This window comes from Mobula hypostoma, chromosome 12, assembly GCF_963921235.1.
Source record: "Mobula hypostoma chromosome 12, sMobHyp1.1, whole genome shotgun sequence".
NCBI classification, from domain to species: Eukaryota; Metazoa; Chordata; class Chondrichthyes; order Myliobatiformes; family Myliobatidae; genus Mobula; species Mobula hypostoma.
Window position 1 is genome coordinate 56,817,588 of NC_086108.1, and position 25,137 is coordinate 56,842,724.

Consider the following 25,137-nt stretch of genomic DNA (forward strand, 5'->3'; position numbering starts at 1 on the left):
TAGTAAGGATGTGGTCTACAAATTAAGCGGGAGATAGAAAATGCATGCCAAAAGGGAAATGTTACAATAGTCAGGGAGGTTTCTATATGCAGATAGATTGGGAAAATCAGGTTGATGCTGTATTCCAGGAAGGGGAATTTGTAAAGTGCCTATGAGATGGCTTTCTAGAGCAGCTTGTGGTTGAGCCCACTAGGGAATCAGATATTCTGGATTGGGTACTGTGCAATGAACCAGGATTGATTAGAGAGCTAAAGAAAAAAGAACCCTTAGGGGAGTGATCACAATATGATCGAATTCACCCAGAAATTAGAGAAGGAGAAGCTAAAATCAGATGTATCATTATTACAGTGGAGGAAAGGAAATTACAGAGGCACGAGGAAGGAGCTGGCCAGAATTGATAGGAAAAGAATACTGGCAGGGATGATGCAGATCAGCAATGGCTGGAATTTCTGCAATATATTCAGGAGGCACAGGATATATACATCCCAAAGAGGAAGAAGTATTCTAAAGGAAAGATGACAGAACCATGGTTAACAAGAGAAGTCAAAGCCAACATAAAGGCCAAAGACAGGATATATAATAGATCAAAAATTAGTGGGAAGTTAGAGGATTGGGAAGCTTTTAAAAACCAAAAGGAGGCAACTAAAAGAGTCGTTAAGATGGTAAAGATGGAAAACGAAAGTAAGCTAGCTGATAATATTAAAGAAGACACCAAAAGTTTCTTCAGATACAAATAGCATATAACAGAGGCGAGAGTGGATATTGGACCACTGAAAAACAATGCTGGAGTGGTAGTAATGGGGGACAATGAAATGGCAGATGAACTGAATAAGTATTTTGCATTAGTCATCACTGTGGAAGATACTAGCAGTATGCTGGAAGTTCCAGATATCAGGGGTCATGAAGTGTGTGAAGTTGCCATAACTAGAGAGAAGGTTCTTGGGAAACTGGAAGGTCTGAAGGTAGATAAGTCATCTGGACCAGATTGTGTACATTCCAGGATTCTGAAAGAGGTGGCTGAAGAGATTGTGGAGGCATTACTAATGCACTTTCAAGACTTACTAGATTCTGGAATAATTCCAGAAGAATAGAAAACTGCAAATGTCACTCCACTCTTCAAAAAGGAAGAGGGGCAGAAGAAAGGAAACTATAGGCCAGTTAGTCTGACCTCAGTGGTTGGCAAGATGTTGGAGTTGATTATTAATAATGATAAGGTCTCAGGGTACTTGGAGGCACATGATAAAATAGGCCACAATTAGCATGGTTTCCTCAAGGGAAAATCTTGCCTGACAAATCTGTTGGTTGAAGAAATAACAAGCAGGATAGACAAAGGAGAATCGATTGATGTTGTGTACTTGGATTTTCAGAAGGCCTTTGACAAGGTGCCACACATGAGGCTGCTTAACAAGCTACAGGCCCATGGTATTACAGGGAAGATTGAATCATGAATAAAGCAGTGGCTGATTGGCAGGAGGCAAAGAGGGGGAATAAAGGGAGCCTTTTCTGCTTGGCTTCCGGTGACTAGTGATGTTCCACAGGAGTCTATGTTGGGACCGATTCTTTTTACATTATATGTTAATGATTTGGATGATGGAATTGATGGCTTTTTGTGAAGTTGGCAGATGATATGAAGATAGGTGAAGGGGTAGATAGTTTTGAGGAAGTAGAGAGGCTACAACAGGACTTAGGCAGATTAGGAGAATAGACAAAGAAATGGCAGATGGAATACAGTGTCGGGAAGTGTATAAGACCATAAGACAAAGGTATAGAATTAGGCTATTCAGCCCATCAAGTCTGCTCCGCCATTCCATCATGGCTGATCGTGGATCCCACTCAAACCCGTACACCTGCCTTAGAACGTAGAACATAGAAATCTACAGCACATTACAGGCCTTTCTGCCCACAGTGTTGTGCTGACCATGTAACCTACTCTAGAAACTGCCTAGAATTACCCTGCCGCATGGTCCTCTATTTTTCTAAGCTCCATGTGCCTATCTAAGAGATTCTTAAAATACCCTATTGTATTTGCCTCCACCACCGTCGCCAGCAGTGCATTCCACACACCCACCACTCTCTGTTGAAAAACTTACCCCTGTCATCTCCTCTGTAGGCGCTTCCAAGCATGTTAAAACTATGTTTCTTAGAAAACTGACCATATGGCAACTTCCCATTACTCAAGGTCACATCACTTGCACACATCAACAGATGAGTGGAATCTGTTGATTTATTTACATTTTTTTCATCCCACACAGATTTCATAGAGCAGATTTTATTTCTGCTCTATGAAATTATCTGAAACTTCAATTTAAAACTTTCACATTTCATAGAAACATAGAAAACCTAACCTACAGCACAATACAGGCCCTTCAGCTCACAAAGCTGTGCTGAACATGTCCTTACCTTAGAAATTACCTAGGGTTACCCACAGTCCTCTATTTTTTAAGCTGCATGTACTTATCCAGGAGTCTCTTAAAAAACCCTATCGTTTCGGCCTCCATCATGGCCGCCGGCAGCCCATTCCATGCACTCACCACTCTGCATTAAAAAAACTTACCTTTGACATCTCCTCTATACCTATTTCCAAACACCTTAAAACTGTGTCCTCTCATGCTAACCATTTGAGTCCTGGGAAAAAGCCTCTGACTGTTCACACGATCAATGCCTCTCATCATCTTGTGCACCTCTATCAGGTCACCTCTCATCCTCCATCGCTCCAATGAGAAAAGGCCGAGTTCACTCAACCTATTCTCATAAGGCGTGCTCCCCAATCCAGGCAACATCCTTGTAAATCTCCTCTGCACCCTTTCTATGGTTTCCACATCCTTCCTGTAGTGAGGCGACCAGAACTGAGCAGAGTACTCCAAGTGGGGTCTGACCAGGGTCCTATATAGCTGCAACATTACCTCTCGGCTCCTAAATTCAGTTCCACGATTGATGAAGGCCAATACACTGTATGCCTTCTTAACCACAGAGTCAATCTGCACAGCAGATTTGAGTGTCCTATGGACTCGGAGCCCAAGATCCCTCTGATCCTCCACACAGCCAAGAGTCTTACCATTAATACTATATTCTGCCATCATATTTGACCTACCAAAATGAACCACCTCACACTTATCTGGGTTGAACTCCATCTGCCACTTTCCAGGGAGACTTACTCAAGAAAATCTAATTTAGAAATGTGATTTTTTAAAAAATATAAACTCCTTGGGCTGCAATGCTTCAGAGACAAAGATGCAAAGAAATCTTCCATGAACAAGGCACCCAGACACAGGATGAATTTGTTGCCTCTCAGCCCCATCCTTAGACATTCCATCAAAGAATGATTGGACTTCCAGTGTCAGCATTGTCTGGATCATTCAGGAGTGACAAACATGCTTGAAGAGTCAGGGAAATGTGAGAAGGCTGCGGTAAAACAGAATAACCAGGAAAATGAAAGTATTGTTGATCAGAGGAGGGGGTGATTCAAGATTGTTTGTCATTTCCAGTACACGAGTGTAAAGGAGAATGAAATTATTGTTACTCTGGATCTGATGCAGCACAAAAAAAGCCAAACACAATAATAAAAATACATATATAATTCATAGACAAGATAGAATCAATGTATTGAAGCTGCACCCATAAAATGACTCTTGGTACAGGAATGTCTGTACACAAGGTGACTGACAGGAAATGATAAAATAGTGGTGGGGGTGGTGTGTAGAGCAGTGGATTAGTGAGCGAATATATTGATCAACGTTACTGCTTGAGGAGAGAAACTGTTTTTGAGTCTGGTGGCCCATATCTTCTGATGTCCCGACCAACCAGGAAGCTATCAACTTCTGCTTTAAATATACACACGGACTCGGTCTCCACCGCAGTCTGTTCCAAAGCATTCCACAGATTCACTACTCTCTGGCTAAAAAAATTCCTCCTTACCTTTGTTCTAAAAGGTTGCCCCTCAATTTTGAGCTGTGCCCTCTGGTTCTGGATACCTCCACTAAAGGAAACATCCTCTCCACATCCACCTTATCTAGTCCTTTCAACATTCAGTAGGTTTCAATGAGAATTCCGCGCCCCCCCCCACCCCCCCCCGGCATTCCTCTAAATCCTAGTGAGTACAGGCCTAAAGCTGCCAAACACTCCTCATATGTTAACCCTTCAGTCCTGGAATCATCCTCATGAACCTCCTCCGGACTCTCTCCAATGACAACACATCCTTTCTGAGATATGGAGCACAAGACTGTTGACAATACTCCAAATGTGGCCCTGCTAATGCTCTATAAAGCCTCAGCATTTTCTCCTTGCTTTAATATTCTATTCCCCTTGAAATAAATGCCAACATTGCATTTTCCTTCTTTACCTCAGACTCAACCTGTAAATTAACCTTCTGGGAGTCTTGCACAAGGACTCCTTAGTCACTCTGTACCTCTGATGTCTGAATTTTCTCCTCATTTAGATAATAGTCCGCACTATTGTTACTTTCACCAAAATGCATTATCATACATTTCCCAACACTGTATTCCATCTGCCACTTTTTTGCCCATTCTTCCAATTTGACTAAGTCCTGCTGCAGTCCCATTGAATGGTTATGCACTTTGTTAGAGGAAAGGAAAGACCATTAGACCATAAGATATAGGAGCAGAAGTAGGCTATTCGGCCCATCGAGGCTGCTCCACCATTCATTCATGGGCTGATCCAATTCTTCCTGTCATCCCCACTCCCCTGCCTTCTCCCCATACCCTGTGATGCCCTGGCTAATCAAAAACCTGTCTGTCTCGGCCTTAAATGCACCCAATGACTTGGCCTTCACAGCCGCTTCTGACAATAAATTCCACAGATTTACCACCCTCTGGCTAAAGTAACTTCTCTGCATCTCTGTTCTAAATGGATGTCCTTCAATCCTGAAGTCCTGCTCTCTTGTCCTAGAATCCCCTACCATGGGAAATAACTTTGCCATACCATCCCCTTCATTCTCCTGAACTCCAGGGAATACAGCCCAAGAGCTGCCAGACATTCCTCATATGGTAGCCCTTTTATTCCTGGAATCACTCTCGTGAATCTTTTCTGAACCCTCCCCAATGTCAGTATGTACTTTCTAAAATAAGGAGCCCAAAACTGCACACAATACTGCAAGTGTGGTCTTACAAGTGGCTTATAGAGCCTCAACATCACATCCCTGCTCTTATATTCTATACATCTAAAAATGAATGTCAACATTGTATTCACTTTCTGCACCACCGACTCAACATGGAGGTTAACCTTTAGGGTATCCTGCACAAGGACTCCCATCTAAATAATAGTCTGCCCATTTATTTCTTCCACCAAAGTACATGACCATACACTTTCCAACATTGTATTTCATTTGCCCATTCCCCTAAACTATCTAATTCTCTCTGCAGGCTCTCTGTTTCTTCAACACTACCCATTCCTCCACCTATCTTTGTTTCATCGGCAATTTAGCCACAAATCCATTAATCCCTCAGTTCAAATCATTGACATACGTCGTAAAAAACAGCGGTCCCAACACCAACTCCTGTGGAACTCCATTGGTAACCAGCAGCCAGCCAGAATAGGATCCCTTTATGCCGATCAGCCAATGCTCCACCCATGCTAGTAACTTCCCTGTAATTCCATGGGCTCTTATCTTGCTATATAGCCTCGTGCGGCACCTTGTCAAAGGCCTTCTGAAAATCCAAGTACAACACATCTACTACAACTCCTTTGTCTACCCTGCTTGTAATTTCCTCAAAAAAATTGCAGTAGGTTATTCAGGCAGGATTTTCCTTTCAGGAAACCACACTGGATTTGGCCTATCTTGTCATGTGCCTGCCGGTACTCTGTAATTTCATCCATAACAATCGATTCCAGCAATTTCCCAACCACTGATGTCAGGCTAACAGGTCTATGGTTCCCTTTCTGCTGCCTCCCACCCTTCTTAAATAGCAAAGTAACCTTTTCAATTTTCCAGTCCTCTGGTACAATGCCAGAATCTATTGGTTCTTGAGAGATCATTGTTCATGCCTCTGCAATGTCTCCAGTGACTTCCTTCAGAACCCGAGGTTGCATTCCATCAGGTCCAGGAGATTTATCCACCCTCAGACCATTAAGCTTCCTCAGCACCTTCTCAGTCGTAATTTTCACTGCACATATTTCACTTCCCTGACATTCTTGAATGTCCAGTATACTGCAGATGTCTTCCACTGTGAAGTCTGATGCAAAATACACATTCAGTTCTTCTGCCATCTCTGCATCTCTCATTACAATACTTCCAGCATCATGTTCTTTTAGTCCTATATCTACCCTCAACTCTCTTTTATGCTTTATATACTTTAAAAAAAACTTTTAGTATCTTCTTTGATATTAGTCGCTGGCTTCCTTTCATAATTCATCTTTTCCTTCCTAATCACCTTCTTAGTTTCCTTCTGCAAGTCTTTAAAAGCTTCCCAATCCTCTATCTTCCCACTAGCTTTGCCTTTCTTGTATGTCCTCTCTTTTACTTTTACTTTGGCTCTGACTTCACTTGTTAGCCACGGTAGTGTCCTTCTTCCATTCGAAAATTTCTTCTTATTTGGAATATACTTTGGAATTATTTGGAATATTTGGAATGCACTTCCCTCATTTTTCACAGAAACTCCAGCCATTGCTGCTCTGCTGTCCTTCCTGCTAGTGTCCCTTTCCAGTCGACTTTGGCCAGTTCCCCTCTCATGCCATTGTAATTTTCTTTATTCCGCTGAAATACTGACACATTGGAATTTAATTTCTCCTTCTCAAATTTCGAAGTGAACTCAATCATATTATGATCACTGTTCTCTAAGGGTTCCTTAACGTTAAGCTCTCTTATCACCTCCGGATCATTGCACAACACCCAACTCAGCACAGCCGATCCCCTATTTGACTCAACAATAAGCTGTTCTAAAAAGCCATCCCTTGGACATTCTACAAATTCTCTCTCTTGAGGTCCGGTACTGGCCTGGTTTTCCCAATCCACTTTCATGTTAAAATCCCCAACGCTTATCATGACATTGCCCTTCTGACACACTTTTTCTACCTCCTGCTGTAATTTGTAATCCACATCCCGGCTGCTGTTTGGAGACCTGTATGGGTTGAACTGCCTCTATAGGTTGAATTAAGAGACTCTACACCTTCCAATCCTATGTCATCCCTTTCTAATGTTTTAATATTATTTCTTATACACAGGGCCACACCACCTCTTCTGCCTACTAACCTATCTTTCCGATACACCTTATATCATTGGACGTTCAGCTCCCAATGCCAGCCATCCTTTAGCCAAGTTTCAGAGATGGCCACAACGTCATACTTGCCAACCTGTAGCTGAATTTCAAGATCATTTTATTTCTTATGCCACATGCAGCCAAATATAACACTTTCAGTCCAGTATTTGTTGCTTTCTGTTTTAACTGCTCCACACCTCTATTGCCCTGTATATCATCCCACTGACTGTAATTATGCCTCATCTCCTGCCTGTCCTTTCTATCAGCTCTGCTGCACACTATCTTTGATCAATTTCTGTTTCCCCCTTCCCCAACCCTATCATTCCAGTTCCCATTCCCCTGCCAAATTAGTTTAAACCCTCCTTAACAGCTCTATTAAACCTGCCTGCTAGGAACTTGGACGCCTTTGGGTTCAGGTGTAACCCATCCTTTTTGTACAGGTCGTACCTCCTCCAGAAGAGGCCCCAGTGATCCAGCAACCCAAAGCCCTGCCCCCTCCACCAGTCTCTCAGCCACGCATTAATATGCCTGATCGTGCTATTTGCGCTCGTTAGCATGTGGCACAGGCAGCAATCCTGAGATTACTACCCTGGAGGTCCTGCTTTTCAGCTTCCTACCCAACACCCTGAACTCTCTCTTCAGAACCTCCTCCTTTTTTCCACCAATGTCATTGGTACCAACATGTACCAACACTTCTGGCTGTTCACCCTCTCCCTTCAGAATATTCTGCACCCAGTCCGAGACATCCCGTGCCCTTGCACCTGGGAGGCAACACACCACGCGGGTATCTCTATCAGGTTGACAGAACCTCCAGAAAGGGTTGACTATATTCAAAATGGAGAGAAAATACAAAAAAACTGAGGTGCAAGGGGATTTTGGAGTCCTTGTGCAATATTCCCTAAAGGTTAATTTGCAGCTTGAGCCTGTGGTGAGGAAGGCAAATGCAATGTTAGCATTCATTTCAAGAAGACTAGAATATAAAACCAAGGATGTATTGTTGAGACTTTATACAGCACTGGTGAGATCTCACTTGGCATATTGTGAGCAGTTTTGGTCACCTTATCGTAGAAAGGACGTGCTGAAACTGGGGACGGTTCAAAGGAGGTTCACAAAAATTATTCCAGCATTGAATGGCTTGTCATATGAAGAGTGCAGGAATTCAGAAGAATGAGGGGTAACCTCATTGAAACCTGTCAAATAGTGAAAGGCCTTGATTGAGTGGATGTGGACAGGTGTTTCCTGTGGTGGGAGTGTCTGAGACCAGAGGGCACAGTCTCAGAATAGAGGGCGTCTTTTTAGATTGAAATGAGGAGGAATTTCTTTAGACAGAGTGGTACGCTGTGGAATTCTTTGCCACAGGCAGCTGTGGAGGCTCAGTCTTTATGTATTGTATATTTAAGACAGAGATTGCTTCAGGGCATGAAGGGATATTGGGAGAAGGCAAGAGATTGGGGCTGAGAGGAAAGCTGGATCAGCCATCATGAAATGACAGAGCAGACTCAATGGGCCAAATGGCCTAATTATGCCCCTCTTTCTTATGGTCTTGTATCCCGTGGTCCAATTCAGGTACAACCATAAGACATGGGAACAGAAATAGGCCATTCAGCCCATCAAGTCTGTTCCGTTCCGCCATTTCATCATGGCTGACCACTTCCTTCTCGAACCCTTCTCCTGCCTTCTCCCCGTAACCTTTCATGCCCCGACTAATCAGAATCCAAATCAGTTTTAATATCACTGGTACACATCATGAAATTTGTTAACTTTATGGCAGCAGTATAATGAAACACATGATAAACTGAATTACAGTAAGTGTATATGTCTATTAAATAGTTAAGTAGTGCAAAAAATAACAGAAGTAAATATAGTGTTCATGGGTTTAATGTCCATTTAGAAATCAGATGGCAGAGGGAAAGGATCTGTTACTGAATCACTGGGTGTGTGCCTTCAGGCTTCTGTACCAGGTGTGAAGAGGGCATGTGCTGGGTGGTGGGGATTCTTAGTGATGGACGCCACCTTCCTAAGGCATCACTCCTTGAAGATGTCTTGAATGCTATGGAGGCTAGTACCCATGATGGAGCTGACTAATTTTACAAGTTTCTGCAACTTACTTCGATCTTATGCAGTAGCCCACACCCCACCCCCCATTACAAACAGTGATGAGGCCAGTCAGAATGCTCTCCAAGATACATTTGTAGAAGTTTTTAATTGCTTTAGTTGACAAACTCTGAATGAAATATAGCCGCTGACTTGCCTTCTTTATAGCTGTATCAATATGTTGCATCTAGGTTAGGTCCTCAGAGATATTGACACCCCAGAATTTGAAATTGCTCACTCTCTCCACTTCTGATGAGGATTGGTTTGTGTTCAGTCATCTTACCCTTCATGAAATCTACAATCGTTGGTCTTGCTGACATTAAGTGTAAGGTTGTTGTGACCACACCACTAAACCAGCTGATCTATCTCGCTCCTGTGTGCCTCCTCATCACTATCTGAAATTCTGCCAACGAGTTATGCCTAGCCACACAGTCATGGGTGTAGAGGGAGTAGAACGGTGAGCTAAGCACACATCCATGTGGTGCACCAGTACTGATCGTCAGCAGGGTGGAGATGTTACTTCCGATTTGCACAGCTTAGGAAATCAAAGATTCATTTGCAGAGGAAGGCACAGAGGCTTAAGTTCCATAGCCTATCAATCAGGACTGTAGAAATTATGGTGTTAAATATTGAGCTATGCTCAATAAAGAGTATCCTGAAATAGGTACTTACATTATCTTGGTGATCCAAGACCACGTGGAGAGCCGTTGAGATTGAGTCTGATGTAGATCTATTGTGGCGATAGACAAAGTGCAGTGCGTCCAGGTCTTCCTGAGACAGAAGTTGATTCTAGCCATGACCACCCTCTCAAGCCATTTCATCACCATAGATGTGAGCGCTGCTGAAGAACCTATTAGCCTCCACTAACCTGGTCTCCATGGCCACTGCTGGCAATAAACTCCACAGATTCACCACCCTCTGGTTAAAGAAATTCCTTCTCATCTCCGTTCCAAATCAACGTCCCTCTATTCCAAGCCTGTGCCCTCTGGTCCTAGGAAACATCCTCTCCACATCTGCCCTGTCAAGGCATTTCAACATTTGATAGGTTTCAATGAGCTTTCCTCCCCACCCCCCATGCTTATAAATTCAAGTGAGTAAAGCCAGCAGCCATTATTAGCTCCTCATATGATGACCTTCTCATTCCTGGAAACATTTGTGGGAACCTCCACTGAACCCTCTCCAATAACAGCACATCCTTTTTTAAACTGCTGACAATACTCCATGAGGCCTCACGAGTGCCTTATAAAGCCACAGAATTACGTCTTTGCTTTTATATTCATGTCCTTCCAAAATAAATTCTAATATTGCATTTTCCTTTCTCACTAGCGACTCAACCTGTAAATTAATCTTTAGGGAATCCTGCAAGAGGATTCCCAAGTCTGTTTGCACTTTGGATTTTTGAATTTCCTCCCCATTTAGAAAATAGTCTGGATTTATTCCATCTACCAAAGTGCATGACCGCACACTTTCTGACACTGTATTCCATTTACCATTTCTTTGCCCATTCTCCTCATTTGTCCAAGTCACACTGCAGCCTCCCTGCTTCCTCAACACTACCTGCACCTCCAATTATCTTTGTATCATCCACAAACTTGGCCATAAAGCCATAAATTCTGTCATCCAAATCATTGAAATGCAATATAAAAAGTAGCTGTCCCAACTCAGACCTCTGTGGAACACCACAAGTCACCAGCAGCCAACCAGAAAGGGCTCCCTTTATTCCCACTGTTTGCCTCCTGCCAATCTGCCAATGCTCTATCCAGGCTTGTATCTTTCCTGTAATACCTTGTGCTCTTATTTAGTAGCCTCATGTGCGGCACCTGTCAAAGTCCTTCTGAAAACCCAAGTATACAGCATCCACCAGTTCTCCTTTGTCTCTCTTGCTTGTTATTTCCTCAAAGAATTTCTAACAAGATTTCTATGCAAGATTTTCCCTTAATAAACCATACTAACTCTGGCCTATTTTATCATGTGCTTCCAAGAACCCCGAAACGCCATCCTGAACAAGAGACTCCAAGATTTTCCCAGCCACTGAGGTCAGGCTAACTGATCTATAATTTCCTTTCTTCTGCCTCTTTCCCTTCTTTGAAGAGTGGAATGACATTTGCAAATTTCCAGTCCTCCGGAACCATAACAGGATCTATTGATTATTGAAAGATCATTACTAATGCCTCCACAATCTCTTCAGCTACCTCATTCAGAAACCTGGTGCGTAGTCCATGTGGTCCAGGTGACTTACCTACCTATAGACCTTTCAGTTTCCCAAGCAGCTTCTCTCTAGTAATAGACTGCACTCACTTCTGCTCCCTGACACTTGAACTTCCTGCATCTGCTAGTGTCTTCCATAGTGAAGACTGATGCAAAATACTTAAATCATTTCTTCTGCCATTTCCTTGTCCCCCATTATTACTACTCCACCATCATTTTCCAGCAGTCCACTATTTACCCTCGTCTCTCTTTTACTCTTCAAAAAAACTTTTGTTATTCTCTTTGATATTTTTAGCTAGCTTCCCTTCATATTTCATCTTTTCCACCCTATGGCTCTTTTAGTTACATTCTGTTGGTTTTTAAAAGTTTCCCAGTTTCTAACTTCCCACTAATTTTTGTTATATTACATGCCTTTTCTTTTGCTTTTATGTTGGTTTTGATTTCCCTTGCCTTGTCAACAATGGTTGCTTCATCCTGCCTTTAGAATACTTCTTCTTTGAGATGTATATATCCTTCAGTTTCCAAATTGCTCCCAGAAACTCCAGCCATTGCTGTTCTGTCATCATCCCTGCTTGTGTCCCCTACAAATCAATTTTGGCCAGCTCGTCTCTCATGCCTCTGTAATTTCCTTTACTCCACTGTAATACTGATACATCTGACTTTAGCTTCTTCCTCTCAAATTGCAGGGTGAATTTTATTATATTAAGATCACTGTCTCCTAAGGGCTCCTTTACCTTAAGTTCCCTAATCAAATCCAGTTCATTACACAACACTCAATCCAGCATAGCTGATCCCCTAGTGGGCTCAACCACAAACTACCGTAAAAAGCCATCTTGTAGGCATCCTACAAATGTTCTCCCGTGGAATCCAGCACCAACCAATTTTCCAAATCTACGTACATATTGAAATTCCCCCATAACTATCGTAACATTGCCCTTTTGGTGTGGTGTTCCGATCTCCATATCCTGGCTACTGTTCGGAGGTCTGTATATATCCCATCGGGGTCTTTTTTTTACCCTTGCAGTTTCTTAACTCTACCCACAAGGATTCAACATCTTCTGATACTATGTCACATCTTTCTAAGGATTTGATTTCGTTTTTCACCAACAGAGCCACACTATCCCCTCTGCCTACCTGCCTGTCCTTTCAATTTTAAGGTGTTGTTTCAGAATAAATTTACACTCAAAGGATTGGGTTTGATTTTAACCCAAATTCTGTGGCTTTCATTATCATGTTTTACTGTTCTTTGATAGAAACTTGTGAAAATACATAGTTTTTTTTTACTGCAGCAGTTATTGGAAACAGCTGTAGTTTTATCTATAAAGCAGGGCTCATTTGGTCACAATAAAAATTGAAAAAAATTGTTTGCTTTATCAAATCTGTTGTTGTCACAAGTTGTGTCTAAACTTTCTAGACTCAAGCAAACAGTGCAATTCACATAGTCATATGTCAGATTTGGCTAAATTTCAACAAATTAAAGACATGTAAACTTCTCAATCCTCTCTGTCTCCACAACCTCAACAGTAAATCAGTAGGCTTTTAATATGTCATCTGAGGGTAAATCTGTTTAACAGTAATGAATATAGCATACTTTCTGTAGCAGGTAATTGATTGCAAAAAAAACTTGTGCCCAGGGAAAAAAGATAAATCTCTACTCCCAGAATTCTTTTTCCTGAGTCTCAATAATTTTACCCTTTATATTCACTCTTAGACTATAAGACCATAAGAGATAGGAGCAAAATTAGGCCATTCGGCCTATCAAATCTACTCTACCATTCAATCATGGCTGATTTGTTTTCCCTCTCAACCTCTGCTTTAAGTATACCCAATAATTTCACCTCCACAACCTTCTGTGGAAATGAATTCCACAGATTCACTACATTTTGGCTTAAGAAATTCCGTGTGTTTATGACCATGCACATCCCTCTACTATATTCCATCTGCCACTTCTTTGCCCATTCTCCTAATCTGTCCAAGTCCTTCTACAGACTCACTGCTTCCTCAATACTACCTTCCCCTCTACCTACCTTTGCATCATTCACAAACATGGGCACAAAGTTATCAATTCAGACATCCAGATCATAAACATATAGTGTGTAAATTAGTGGCCCCAACACTGACCCCTGCAGGACAGCACTAGTAATGAGCAGCCAACCAGAAAAGGCTCTCTATTCCCACTCTCTGCCTTCTGCCAGTCAGTCAGTCTTCCATGCTGGTATCTTTCCTGTAATATTGTAGGCTCTTATTTAACAGCCCCATGTGCAGAACATTGTCAAAGAACTGAAAATCCAAGTAACAACATCCACTGACCTTTGTCTATCCTGCCTGTTATTTCCTCAAAGAATTACAAAAGATTTTTCAACGTGTACATCTATAGTTGTATTAGACTGTAAACTTCAATCCTATTATTAGACTGTTACTGGATTTTTCAGTAATTTTTCTAAATCGTCACAACTTGAATTCAGTTTGTTTTTTAGGTTATCTTTGGCAGCTTTCCATATCTCTTATTAGAGTTCAGGATTGTTCTTTTAAGGTAAAATAAATCCTACTATGGATAAAACAATCTTGTCAGCTGTGTCTATTTACCAATTAATTCCTCACTCCATGTGCTTTTGAATTTTGAATTGGGCAAAAGGCCAAATAGATGATGCCGCAAAGAAGTGTAAGAGCAGAGCTAAGTTTAGAAAGAAGACAATTATAAAATGTTATTTTTTTAAATTTAATTGAGTTTGCTAAGTCCAAGTTTGAGCAGAATGAATGGTGAACACAGGTATGAAAACCAACATTACTTAAAGCTGGAAAGAATGAAAAATATTGTATTCAGAAAGTGACATCCAAATATATGCTGTTTTCAAAACCCTATTAGGGCCACACCATTCCCTACAAGATGGCCTCCTGTTACAGTGGTCTAAGTTAACCTCTGGAGTGGTCTATTTACAGTAGATTGTGCTGATTTGGATGCAGTCTAAAGCCTATAGAAAGAGTCTTCCTTCTGTTTTATATTAACCAGTAAATCAAGATCATTATTACATACTCTGAGAATTAATTTTCTCATTCCACAACAGAAGGAGATGGTACAATGGCATAGTAGTAGAACCACTGCCTCATGGCACCAAGACCTGGGTTCAGTCTGTACATTGGGTACTGTCCATGTGGACTCTTAAGGCTGATTTATTCTTCTGCGTCAACTCGACGCTGTAAGTATGGCGTCGCCGCGAACCCTACACAGAGCCTACGTGGATCCCTACGCTGCAGCCTGACACGCACCTCTCCCAAAATGTAACTACACGTCGCAGCAATGCACACTGAACAACTGTGATTCGTCCGTTTGGTAGCATCACATTTCCTCCTACGCTGCAATAGCTTCCCGTTGGCCGACTGAAGGGAAGGGAAGGAACTCTGGCTGCAATGCTTTCCATAAAGCTTTACAGACCTCCGAAATTATGGAGGACACATTTCGCTTTTACGAAAAAGACGCTCGCTTTAAAATTGTTTACACCGAGGAAGACTACCATGACCATGAAGCTTTGCACGGGCAGGTGTGTGCGCATGCGCTATGTGCCCGAATTGCAGAGCAACACAGACACACCAACACACAAGTATAAATGCTCACAACGCGCATAGGCTACGGCGTCCATTTGACGCACAAGTATAAATCAGCCTTTAGAGACATAGAGCACCACAGCACAAAAGCAGGCCCTTGGGCCCATCAAGTCCATATCAAACTATTATTCTGCCTAGTCACATCAACCTGCGTCTGAACCATAGCCCTCCATCTCCCCTCCCATCCATGTTCTTATCCTGAAGGTGCCCCGCGGGTTCCCCTTAAATATTTAATCTTTGACTCTTAACCTATGATCTCTAGGGTAAGTCTCCTGCTTTGATAGTCTTCCTCACCATGCAATACATCCCTGAATCTTGGGTCATCTGCAAATTTGCATAATTGATCCACTTTATCATCCAAGTTGTTGATACAGATGACAAACAACAATGATCCCCGCAGCACACCGCTCGTTACCAGGCTTCAGTCAGAGAGGCAACCACTCTCTAGCTTCTCCCACTAAGCCAATTTTGAATCCATGGGAATCCGTGCAAATCTGATATCATGGACCACAAAACCAAATTATAATGGTACAAATTCAAATTGCTCAGTACCAGTCTCGGCAGGTGCTATGCGTTGTGTGGAGCTAGAGCAACAGCAGGGTAATATGATTAAATATTTTTACTGAGTCGTGTTGGTAATGGTACACGCTGGGTGGCTTATGATGTGGGAGGACCCAAAAGACAAAGACTGCCACCCACGCATATAAGGCCCAGTCAGTTCACTGCACAATTGATGGGCTGCATCTGCACTCACCACAGTCTCACAGTTGATCTGATACTTTCTATTTATGGACAGGAAGTTTTAATGTTTACATTGGCTTCAATGGTCAAATCTATCCCCTGGTTTTGCATTAGTTTAGAGGATTCTCACCCCAATGTGGTTAAGATAACAAATGAAATCCTCAAAAATTGGGATGGATGCACTGGGTTAAATCAGTTATAGAGTCACAATGTGCTACAGCACAGAGACAGGACTTTCAGCCCATCTAGTCCATACCAACCTAATCTTCTGCCTAGTCCCATCTACCTGCACCTGAACCAAATGCCTCCCTCCAAGTCCTTCCCATCCATATACCTACTGTATCTAAACTTTGTCAAATGATATAATTGTCTATCATTTCCACTGGTAGCTCATCTGACACACACCACTCTCTGAGTGAAAAGCTTCCCCTTAAATATTTCATCTTTTGCTCTAAAACAATAACCTCTACTCTCACCAAACCTGAGGGGGGAAAGGCTGCATGTGTTCACCCTCTCTGTACCCCTCATTATTTGGTATACCTCTATAAGATCTCCCTCATTTGCCTGCCCTCCAATGAATGAGGTCCTAACCTATTTACCCTTTTCCTATCACTCACGTCCTTCAGTCCTGGCAATTCCCTTACTCTTTCAGCCTTATTGATATCTTTCCTGTAGGTAGGTAACTACAGTCACACTCAATACTCAAAATTTGGTCTAAACAATATCTTATACAGGGTGGCGTGGAAGTGTAGTGGTTAGCACAATGCTTTATAGTACCAGTGACCAGGGTTCAATTCACACCACTGTCTGTGAGGAATTTGCACGTTCTCTCCGTGACTGCACGGGTTTCCTCCCACAGTCCAAAGACATACCAGTTGATAGGTTAATTGGTCATTGTAAATTCTCCCATGGTTAGGCCAAGTTTAAATTGGGAGTTGCTGGTCAACGTGGCTCAAAGGACTGGAAGAGCCTATTCCATGCTGTATCCCAATAAATAAATGAATTATACAACTTCAACATAACATCGCAAATCTGGTACTTAATGCCATGATTTATGGAAATATTTGTGCTAAAAGCTCTGCTTATGACCCTATCTACCTGCGCTGCCGCTAGAATTATCTGTATTCCCAGGTCCCTTCGTTTTAACGCACAATGGAGCCCTGCCGTTCTCTGTGTAAGCCTTATCCTGGTTTGTCCTCCCAAGCTGCCACACCTCACATCTGTGTGTATTAATTTCCATCTGCCATTTTTCAGCCCATTTTCCCTGATGGTCAAGACCATACTGCAAGCTTTGCTAGCTTGCCTCACTGTCTACTGCCCACCCCCAGCAGCTGCTGGCTCCGAGTTTCAGGATCACTAGAAGTTCTGTTGGAGATCAGACCTGTCCTGATAACTGACTGGAGGTGATTCTGAGAAAAGGCTCGGTGCATAAGCCAAACCATTGTTCCATTCTCCAGCATCTCCTGGTATCATGAACAAAGTATAAATCTATCCACCAATCCAAAGGAGAGAGGAAAACACAACTATAAGCATGCCTTGGCTTCAAGGTATCACTGACAGGATATTTTGGAGAGGGAAAAGCTGCTTTTATTTAGGGGAAAAGTTATATTTATTGGAATCATTTGTTTTAATTGAAACCTCGAGGAAAATAACAAAAATATTTTTATTATCACAGCCTCTCAAGGTAATTGAGATCAGAGGAAGAGTCCGGGGTTATAATGTAACCCTAAGGGAAAGTACAAAGCATAACTCTACCATATGGACAAGGGAGACTAAAAACACGTGGTATACCGTGGGCATTCCCAGCACAGGCGGCGTCATCACTGTGTCTGTCTACAACTCCAGGGGCAGCTCTCCACCATCTGAACTCCGCCTGTCATCTCTCAGAGGTAAAACAAAATGTTTCTGTTTTCACAACATTACTGGAATATCCTTAAGAGGTCTAGAAAAGCAGGAGAAATTTGGTTTCCTCAGTTGCCTCCTACGCTTCTCCCTTTTCAGTTATCTGCTTTTCTCTTGTGAAGAGATTGGCTCATCCGAGGTGAATGATCTACAAACGTTAGCTTCCTCTGACACCTTGATCCAATGGCCACCCTCTACTTGGGAGCCTAATTCTCAGGAGTTGCGTTTCATATTTCCACCTGCCTTAGTTTACTGCACAGAAACAGATCCATGCCTGTAGGATGAGATAGTTACCTTCAGTCTCTATCCCATCCCATTAACTAATCAGTCTATCATGCAAATTGCTTGTAACAAAATAAGGGTTCTCCGTAGTAATTCCCTGGGACCCACTATCATTAATATAGAAATCCAGCAAAATAACATTGTAGGTACAGGTTGAGCACCCCTTATCCCAAAATCCTGAAATTTTTTGAGCACTGACAAGACGCCACATATGGAAAATTCCACAACGCACCAGGAAGGTTTCCAGGTGATGCGCAGGTCTCTGCAAACCACAAATAGTTCTGAGAAATGACCTGACCAATCCTGAGTGGTGTCCTGATGGAGCCAGTTTGTTTTCAGTGGTCATCATAGCCAGGTCTTCGTGCATTACTCACAGTGATTACCATGTGTTTTGTGCTTATTCTCTGCTCTGTGCTATTAAGATGCTGTTGAAAATGTCACAAAGGCCTGCAGTTATCCCTATGGGTAATAGTGAAAAGGAAAAAAAAAGGAAGCATTTATGTTTATCTATAACACAGTAAGTCAAGTTGTTGAAGAAACTTGACAGCAGTTTAACTGTGAAGCATCTGACAGAGTATGGTGTTGGAACGACCACCATCTGCAACCTGAAGAAACAGAAGGACAAACTGTTAAAGTTCTATGCTGAAAGTAATGAACAGAAGTTAATGAAAAATAGAAAAGTACTACATAATGTGAAAAATAAAGATCTTAATCATATTTTGGGAAAGTGAATTCATCAATATTGGAGTGAACATATGCTGATCATGAAACAAGCAAAGACCTATCATGATGAAATGAAAATTTTAGGTAATTGTGAATATTCAGCAGGATGGTTCCAGAAATTTAAGAAAAGACACGGTGTTAAATTTTTGAAGATTTATGGTAATAAAGTGTCTACTGATCACAAAGCAGCAGAGAAATTCATTGATGAGTTTGCCAAGATCGACACTGACGAAAATCTAACACTGGAACAAGTCTACAATGCTGATGAGGCATTATCGTTCTGGTGCTATTGCCCCAGAAAGATACTGACTATAACTGATGAGAAAGTCCCTACAGGAATTAAGGATGACAAGGACAGAATAACTGTGCTGGGATGTGCTAATGCAACACTGTACAAATACAGTGTACTGTAAACATAATCATAACACAACATTGTAAGTGGAGACTGGAAGCCTGCCGTTGTTTGTTGTTGTTCATTAGCTGATTCCAATCTGCTGTGCTGTTTTTGTTACCCTGCACACATTATATTTTCATATACATGTGTGACAATCACCAGCGAGACAAAGATTGATTACCAGTACCACATAAATTCAGATGCTGCAGTGATAGGATGCCAAACAGCCACTGACTGTTCACCCATGAGGCTGAGGTAGTGATAGCTTACCTTTCTGATGGTTCAATGTACTCATTGTTTCATGCACAAAGTTATTAAAATATTATATAAAACTACCTTCAGGGTATATTTACAGGCTGTACATGTAATGTAAATAGATTTCATGTTTAGGCTTGGGTCCCATCCCCAAGCTATCTCATTATATAAATGCAAAAATATTTCAAAACCTGAAAAATTCCTAAATACTTCTGGCCCCAAGTATTTTGGATAAGGGGTGCTCAACCTGTCTTAGGGAACGCAAGTTCTTCCTACAGTTATTTAGCAATGCCCAACCAAGGATCATAGCCTTGAATTTTCCTGCCATTTGTGAAAAGGTTTACACTCACACGTCTAATGCACAAAGCATCTCCAAGGTAGAAAGACAAAATTAAAGGCTGGCATATACTATAAATCAAAAGCTGCAATGGCCTTGTATAAGAAAATACTTCTGAACATAAGATCTACTTTTGTTTTTTTTTCTTTTTCTTTTAGAAAATGTTAAAGAAGACACATCAGGTGCGGTGAGATTACAGAGATTTAACAGTTATTGAGAGATATAAACGGCACATGAGTAGTTTAGCACAAAGGGTTTGAATTCTTTTTAAATCATAAAATGAGAGAACACATGCAAGGGCAATTCATGAATCTAGCAGGGCATTACTCAGATGAAATAGTTGCTACTGAAAGTCACTACTACATTCCATGTTTAGCCACTGTTGTAAAGGCAGGACTATTTTACTGCTTAATGCATTATCTTATTTTGTTAAATCACTTCAAGCAGCAAAATAAAATAAGTATACTATTTTCCATTTCCTCCCCAAGATAGTTAGTGGTGCCCTTGTTATCATTACACCCAAGATCAGATAATTTGGTACTAATTGGAGGTAAATTGACAGCTTTACTCAATCGATAACTTTGAAAATCACAGTTGGATGGCATTTTTGGAATTGTACTCCAGATGAGCTATGCAAACTGGACAAATGCCCAAGGAAACTTGAAAGACACTATTATATCTCCCATAGCAGTATTTTCAGGTTGAGAACATCTCAGCCTTTATTTTGATATTTTTCTTTCATGTCTAAATAAGCAAACCATCCTTGAGATGCAAGTTCAGCTGGGGAGATGCAATTTTGTCCCCCATTTAGGTTGTGCCTCTTTTTTTTCTCCCACAGTGTGGGGCCAGTGATGGTTTTTTTTCAGTACGTGGGCCTAGATGAATATTGTTGCCAGCATCTTCCACTAAGGCAACATTATAATTGAGCCTGACACATGATATCTGTTTGTACATCCTGGAACTAGGGAACAAAGCCTGCCTTATTTCCCTTCTATGGCATTGAAATGTTGCAGTTACACATGTTGAGGTAACCCACGTAGTAACTTCCCAAGATCATATTTGGAATTGGTGCAAACTTGCTTTGCATGGTACAGAAACTCACAGGGTAAATGTTTGATGCCATTTATAAGTCTGTACTTGAGTTTTTAAAAAGCTAGTTACTTACTTATTATTTATTGATTTTTTTAATGGATAGATCTTCCTCCAGCAAGAAACATTTCCACTATGTATACCGAGAATAACATGCTCTTAATTGAGTGGATGGAACCAGTAAAACCACCAACGGCAGTCCAAGGATACGTGGTCGAGTGGACAGAAGTAAATGACAAGCTTAATCAAAATATAAATTGGATTAAACTTCCCCCTCAGAACCATTCAGCAAGATTAACAGGTAAACTAGATTACCTTCTTTAAACAAGCTGCATTATCATCATCAAACCTATCAGCCTGTTCGGCTTCAGGACCTGGCATAATGATGTGATTGGGTATGTTTGGACCTGGAATAAAGTCAGCACCACAGTTTCATTTTGGGGGTTTCAGATTACCCTATATTGTAGGATAGATTTCCATTTGTAACATAATGAATGAGGGCAGAGGGAAAACAGTCACAGAGGTCTGCTATAACAGACTTCATGTGAGCGTCCTTAATAAATCAAAATAATCACGTTACTACAGACGTACAGTTCTCTTGGTCCTGTCTTCAGAATTGCACTGGTACCAAAGAAAATGAACCCCTGATGCAACTTTAATCTCTGGTCTGTTGCATTTAAGACTTTTGGGAAAACTATTGCTTCTGTTGTTATAGTGCGCAGATAGTTGAAGCTTGTGTTTTAGAAAAAATAACTGGAACCTGGGCTGATTATCCATTGATATTTTTTGAAAAAGCTAAAATTTGCAGGGTTTGGAAATCGGAAGTAAGTAAAACATTTAGGAAGCAAGAAGATTTTTGGGAAAACTGAAAGTACATGTTAAGTAAAGTTGTGAGGATAGGTGACTATAACAATTAAGGAGACGCAATATAAAATTGCATGTGTTAACAATTACAGCAATATTTGAACAGAAGCAGTGGGGGGATTTAGGGACTGAAAGGGGAATTTGGGAATGTTGTGAAACATCACAGGAATGGTGAGTAAAAGTGTAGGTATCAATCGTTCAGCTCTTGCAACCCTGTTCTGTTTCTGTGTTAAGATGATGAGTAACCTAGGTTCGGTAACATTTAGCATATGTCACAACGTTTTTCAGTGTTACCTTTGAAGTGTACAGAGGTGCTATCTGCACCTGTTTTCAGGAGGGTGCTCTTCTCTTTTGCACAGTTTCTGATACACACAACAGTTTTCACCCTCCTTAAATCCTGCCAGTCCCTAATTCACACCTCTGTATTTCCTACACCCCTGCTCAACATTTGAACCACAGCGGAATACTTTCTAATAAGTATGTCTCTCACTGTATTACAGAAAATATAAAACCCAAGACATGCTTTCAGATCTCCGTCTATGCAGTTTACAAAAATGGAACCGGAAAATCACTTTTAACTCGGAAGTACACAGCCCAAGAAGGTAATCAGACTCATGGTAACATTCAAACATTGGGTTAATTTAAAAAAAGAGATAATCTTAACCAAGACGTTATCTGTTTTTGTTTAGCTTCTCCACTGGCAGGACCTTCTGTCTTCACTAAACACGACACTGCAGAAATCTTCTGGAAGGATATTCCAAAGAACCAAACGGCTGGTTGCATTGATAGCTATACCATCTACATAAAGAAAAAAAATTCAAAGTTGCCTCTTGAAATTTATAGTAAGTATGACAGAAGAAAATAAATTCAGAATCACAGGAAATTGATGCAGGGCACAAGAGCACACCCTGACATTAGATACTGTCTGTGTGGACTTGGCATATTATCTGTGACTGCACATTTCCCATTGGTGCCTAAGTTTAATTCCACATCCCAAAGACTCATGGGTTGATAGATTACATTACATTTTAATTGATCTTACTGAATAGATGAATGATTAGAATCTAGCAGGAATAAATTTGGCTTAGTGTAAATGATGACTCAGTAAGAATTTTCCATGTGATAGAACAGTGTCTCTATGATTCTGACACTTACTCTCTTAAGCCATCTCCAACATACAGTAAGTCTTGACAAAATTTCTACATCAGATCAGTATTTATGACCAACCCCTATAAATCCCTATGGCAGTCAGTAAATGGAAGGTCTTATAAAAATATAGAACCATTGGAGGTAGCAGCACTGATGCACCTCAGGGGTGTGTGTTTAGCCCACTGCTCTACTGTCTCTATACCCATGACTGTGAGGCTAGGCATAGCTCAAATACCATCTATAAATTTGCTGACAATACAACAATTGTGGGTAGAATCTCAGGTGGTGACAAGAGGGTGTAAAGGAGTGAGATATGCCAACTTGTGGAGTGGTGCTGCAGCAACAACCTAGCACTCAAGGTCAGTAAGATGAAAGAGCTGATTGTGGACTTCAGGAAGGGTAAGACAAAGGAACACATACCAATCCTCACAGAAGGATCAGAAGTGGAGAGAGTGAGTAGCTTCAAGTTCCTGGGTGTCAAGATCTCTGAGGATCTAACACGGTCCCAACATATCGATGTAGTTATAAAGAAGGCAAGACAGCAGCTATACTTTATTAGGAGTTTGAAGAGACTTGGCATGTCAGCAAGTACACTCAAAAACTTCTATAGTTGTACTGTGGAGAGTATTCTGACAGGCTGCATCACTGTCTGGTATGGAGGGGCTACTGCACAGGACTGAAAGGAGCTGCAGAAGGTTGTAAATCTAGTCAGCTCCATCTTGGGCACTAGCCTACAAAGTACCCAGGACATCTTTAGGGAGCAGTGTCTCAGAAAGGCAGTGTCCATTATTAGGGACCTCCAGCACCCAGGGCATGCCCTTTTCTCACTGTTACCATCAGGTAGGAGATACAAAAGCTTGAAGTCACACACTCAGTGATTCAGGAACAGCTTCTTCCCCTCTGCCATCCAATTCCTAAATGGACATTGAAGCTTTGGATACTACCTCACTTCTTTTAATATACAGTATTTCTGTTTTTGCACGTTTTTGAAATCTATTCAATCCACATCATTGATTTACTTATTATGTATTGCATTGAACTGCTGCTGCTAAGTTAACAAATTTCACATCACATGCCGCTGTCAATAAACCTGATTCTGATTCTAACATATAGAGACCATTTTCCCCATTTTCAGTGTGTTCTTTGGCATGCTGCAGCAATACAATGCAAAATAATTTCATTGCCCTATTGTCTTTTTACTGCCCAGGATCTATACTGCTTGAAATATATATTATTTTTTTTTTAAACAGGTGCACCAATATCTAGCAAAGCTTTTGTTTGAACAAATTTGTATGGGAAGAAGTTTCCCCAACCCCTTTAAGTATAGCCAAAGATGATTTTCTCAACCAGAAGAAATAGGTTTCCATATTTTTTCCAATAAAATACTCCATAATTGTAAAACACCTCATTTACAGGTCCATCACAGGTTATAGCGGGGTTACATTCCTGTAAACTGTTCGTGACCCAGAAATGTTCCCACAAAGCAGAAGGTACCAGCAGCAGTAGCAAATTCATACCAACAGTCTTCCAGAGACTCGTTTGTGGGGTATGGGCTGTACAGAAGTCAGGCATCTGTTAGGCTGGGAGGATCTGCCATTAGATTAGTGTCTCATTAGGGTCTCATTGGATCAGTTTGTTTTATAATTAAATCAACAAATAAAACCATGTAATGTAGAAAGATCCAGTCTGAGATTTCAACTAGCTGAGACAGCAATAAAGTTGCACATTTAAAATAGACAAACCAAAATTTCTTCTCTCAGACTTTTGAATCTATGGAACTCTGCTTCCACAGATGTTTCAGGGAAGAATATTTCTGAGCTAGTGGTGAACGGTTGCTTTAAACAAGTGGGTGAAAGTTACTGGGAGGTAGATGGGAATATCAAGTTGAGGTCACAGACAAATCTGCTATAATCTTATTGATTAGCAGGGTGGGTTTCCTCTCAGTCCCAAACACCAGTACCTCACTCTACTGCTGTCTTCCTCCATTGAAAGCAAAAGCTGATCTGTAACTTGCTAAGTTCTGGACACCTGTGTGACATACATTGAACAGAAGTCACAGCCAATCAATTTCTCAAACATCACTCACTTTACAAGTAATGTCCTACCTCCTAGCTGATTTCACTGCATGACCTATTATGCAAAACTATGTTTAAAAACCTTCTCATTTCTAATGAGAGCAATACAAAAGTAACCTCACAGTGGCTCACTCCCACTTGCACCGCGTAGTGTGGAAATGCCACTCAGAAAGGATGCTCTCCAGCTTTCCTTATGGTGCCTGTCGGGTG

The 25,137-nt window shown here is 41.3% G+C and overlaps 1 protein-coding gene across 2 annotated transcripts in view; it reads left to right on the forward strand.

The window, feature by feature from the left end:
• The window catches only part of il12rb2 (interleukin 12 receptor, beta 2a), an 87,537-nt gene that overhangs the window by 43,838 nt on the left and 18,562 nt on the right, over positions 1–25,137 (forward strand). The window contains exons 9-13 of one of the 2 annotated variants that reach the window (XM_063064953.1): positions 17,533–17,746; positions 19,909–19,932; positions 20,946–21,140; positions 22,204–22,305; positions 22,393–22,545. In XM_063064953.1, coding sequence (XP_062921023.1) covers positions 17,533–17,746; positions 19,909–19,932; positions 20,946–21,140; positions 22,204–22,305; positions 22,393–22,545 — 688 coding nt within the window. The remainder of the gene's footprint in view (positions 1–17,532; positions 17,747–19,908; positions 19,933–20,945; positions 21,141–22,203; positions 22,306–22,392; positions 22,546–25,137) is intronic. The other variant, XM_063064954.1, reaches the window with a different exon arrangement.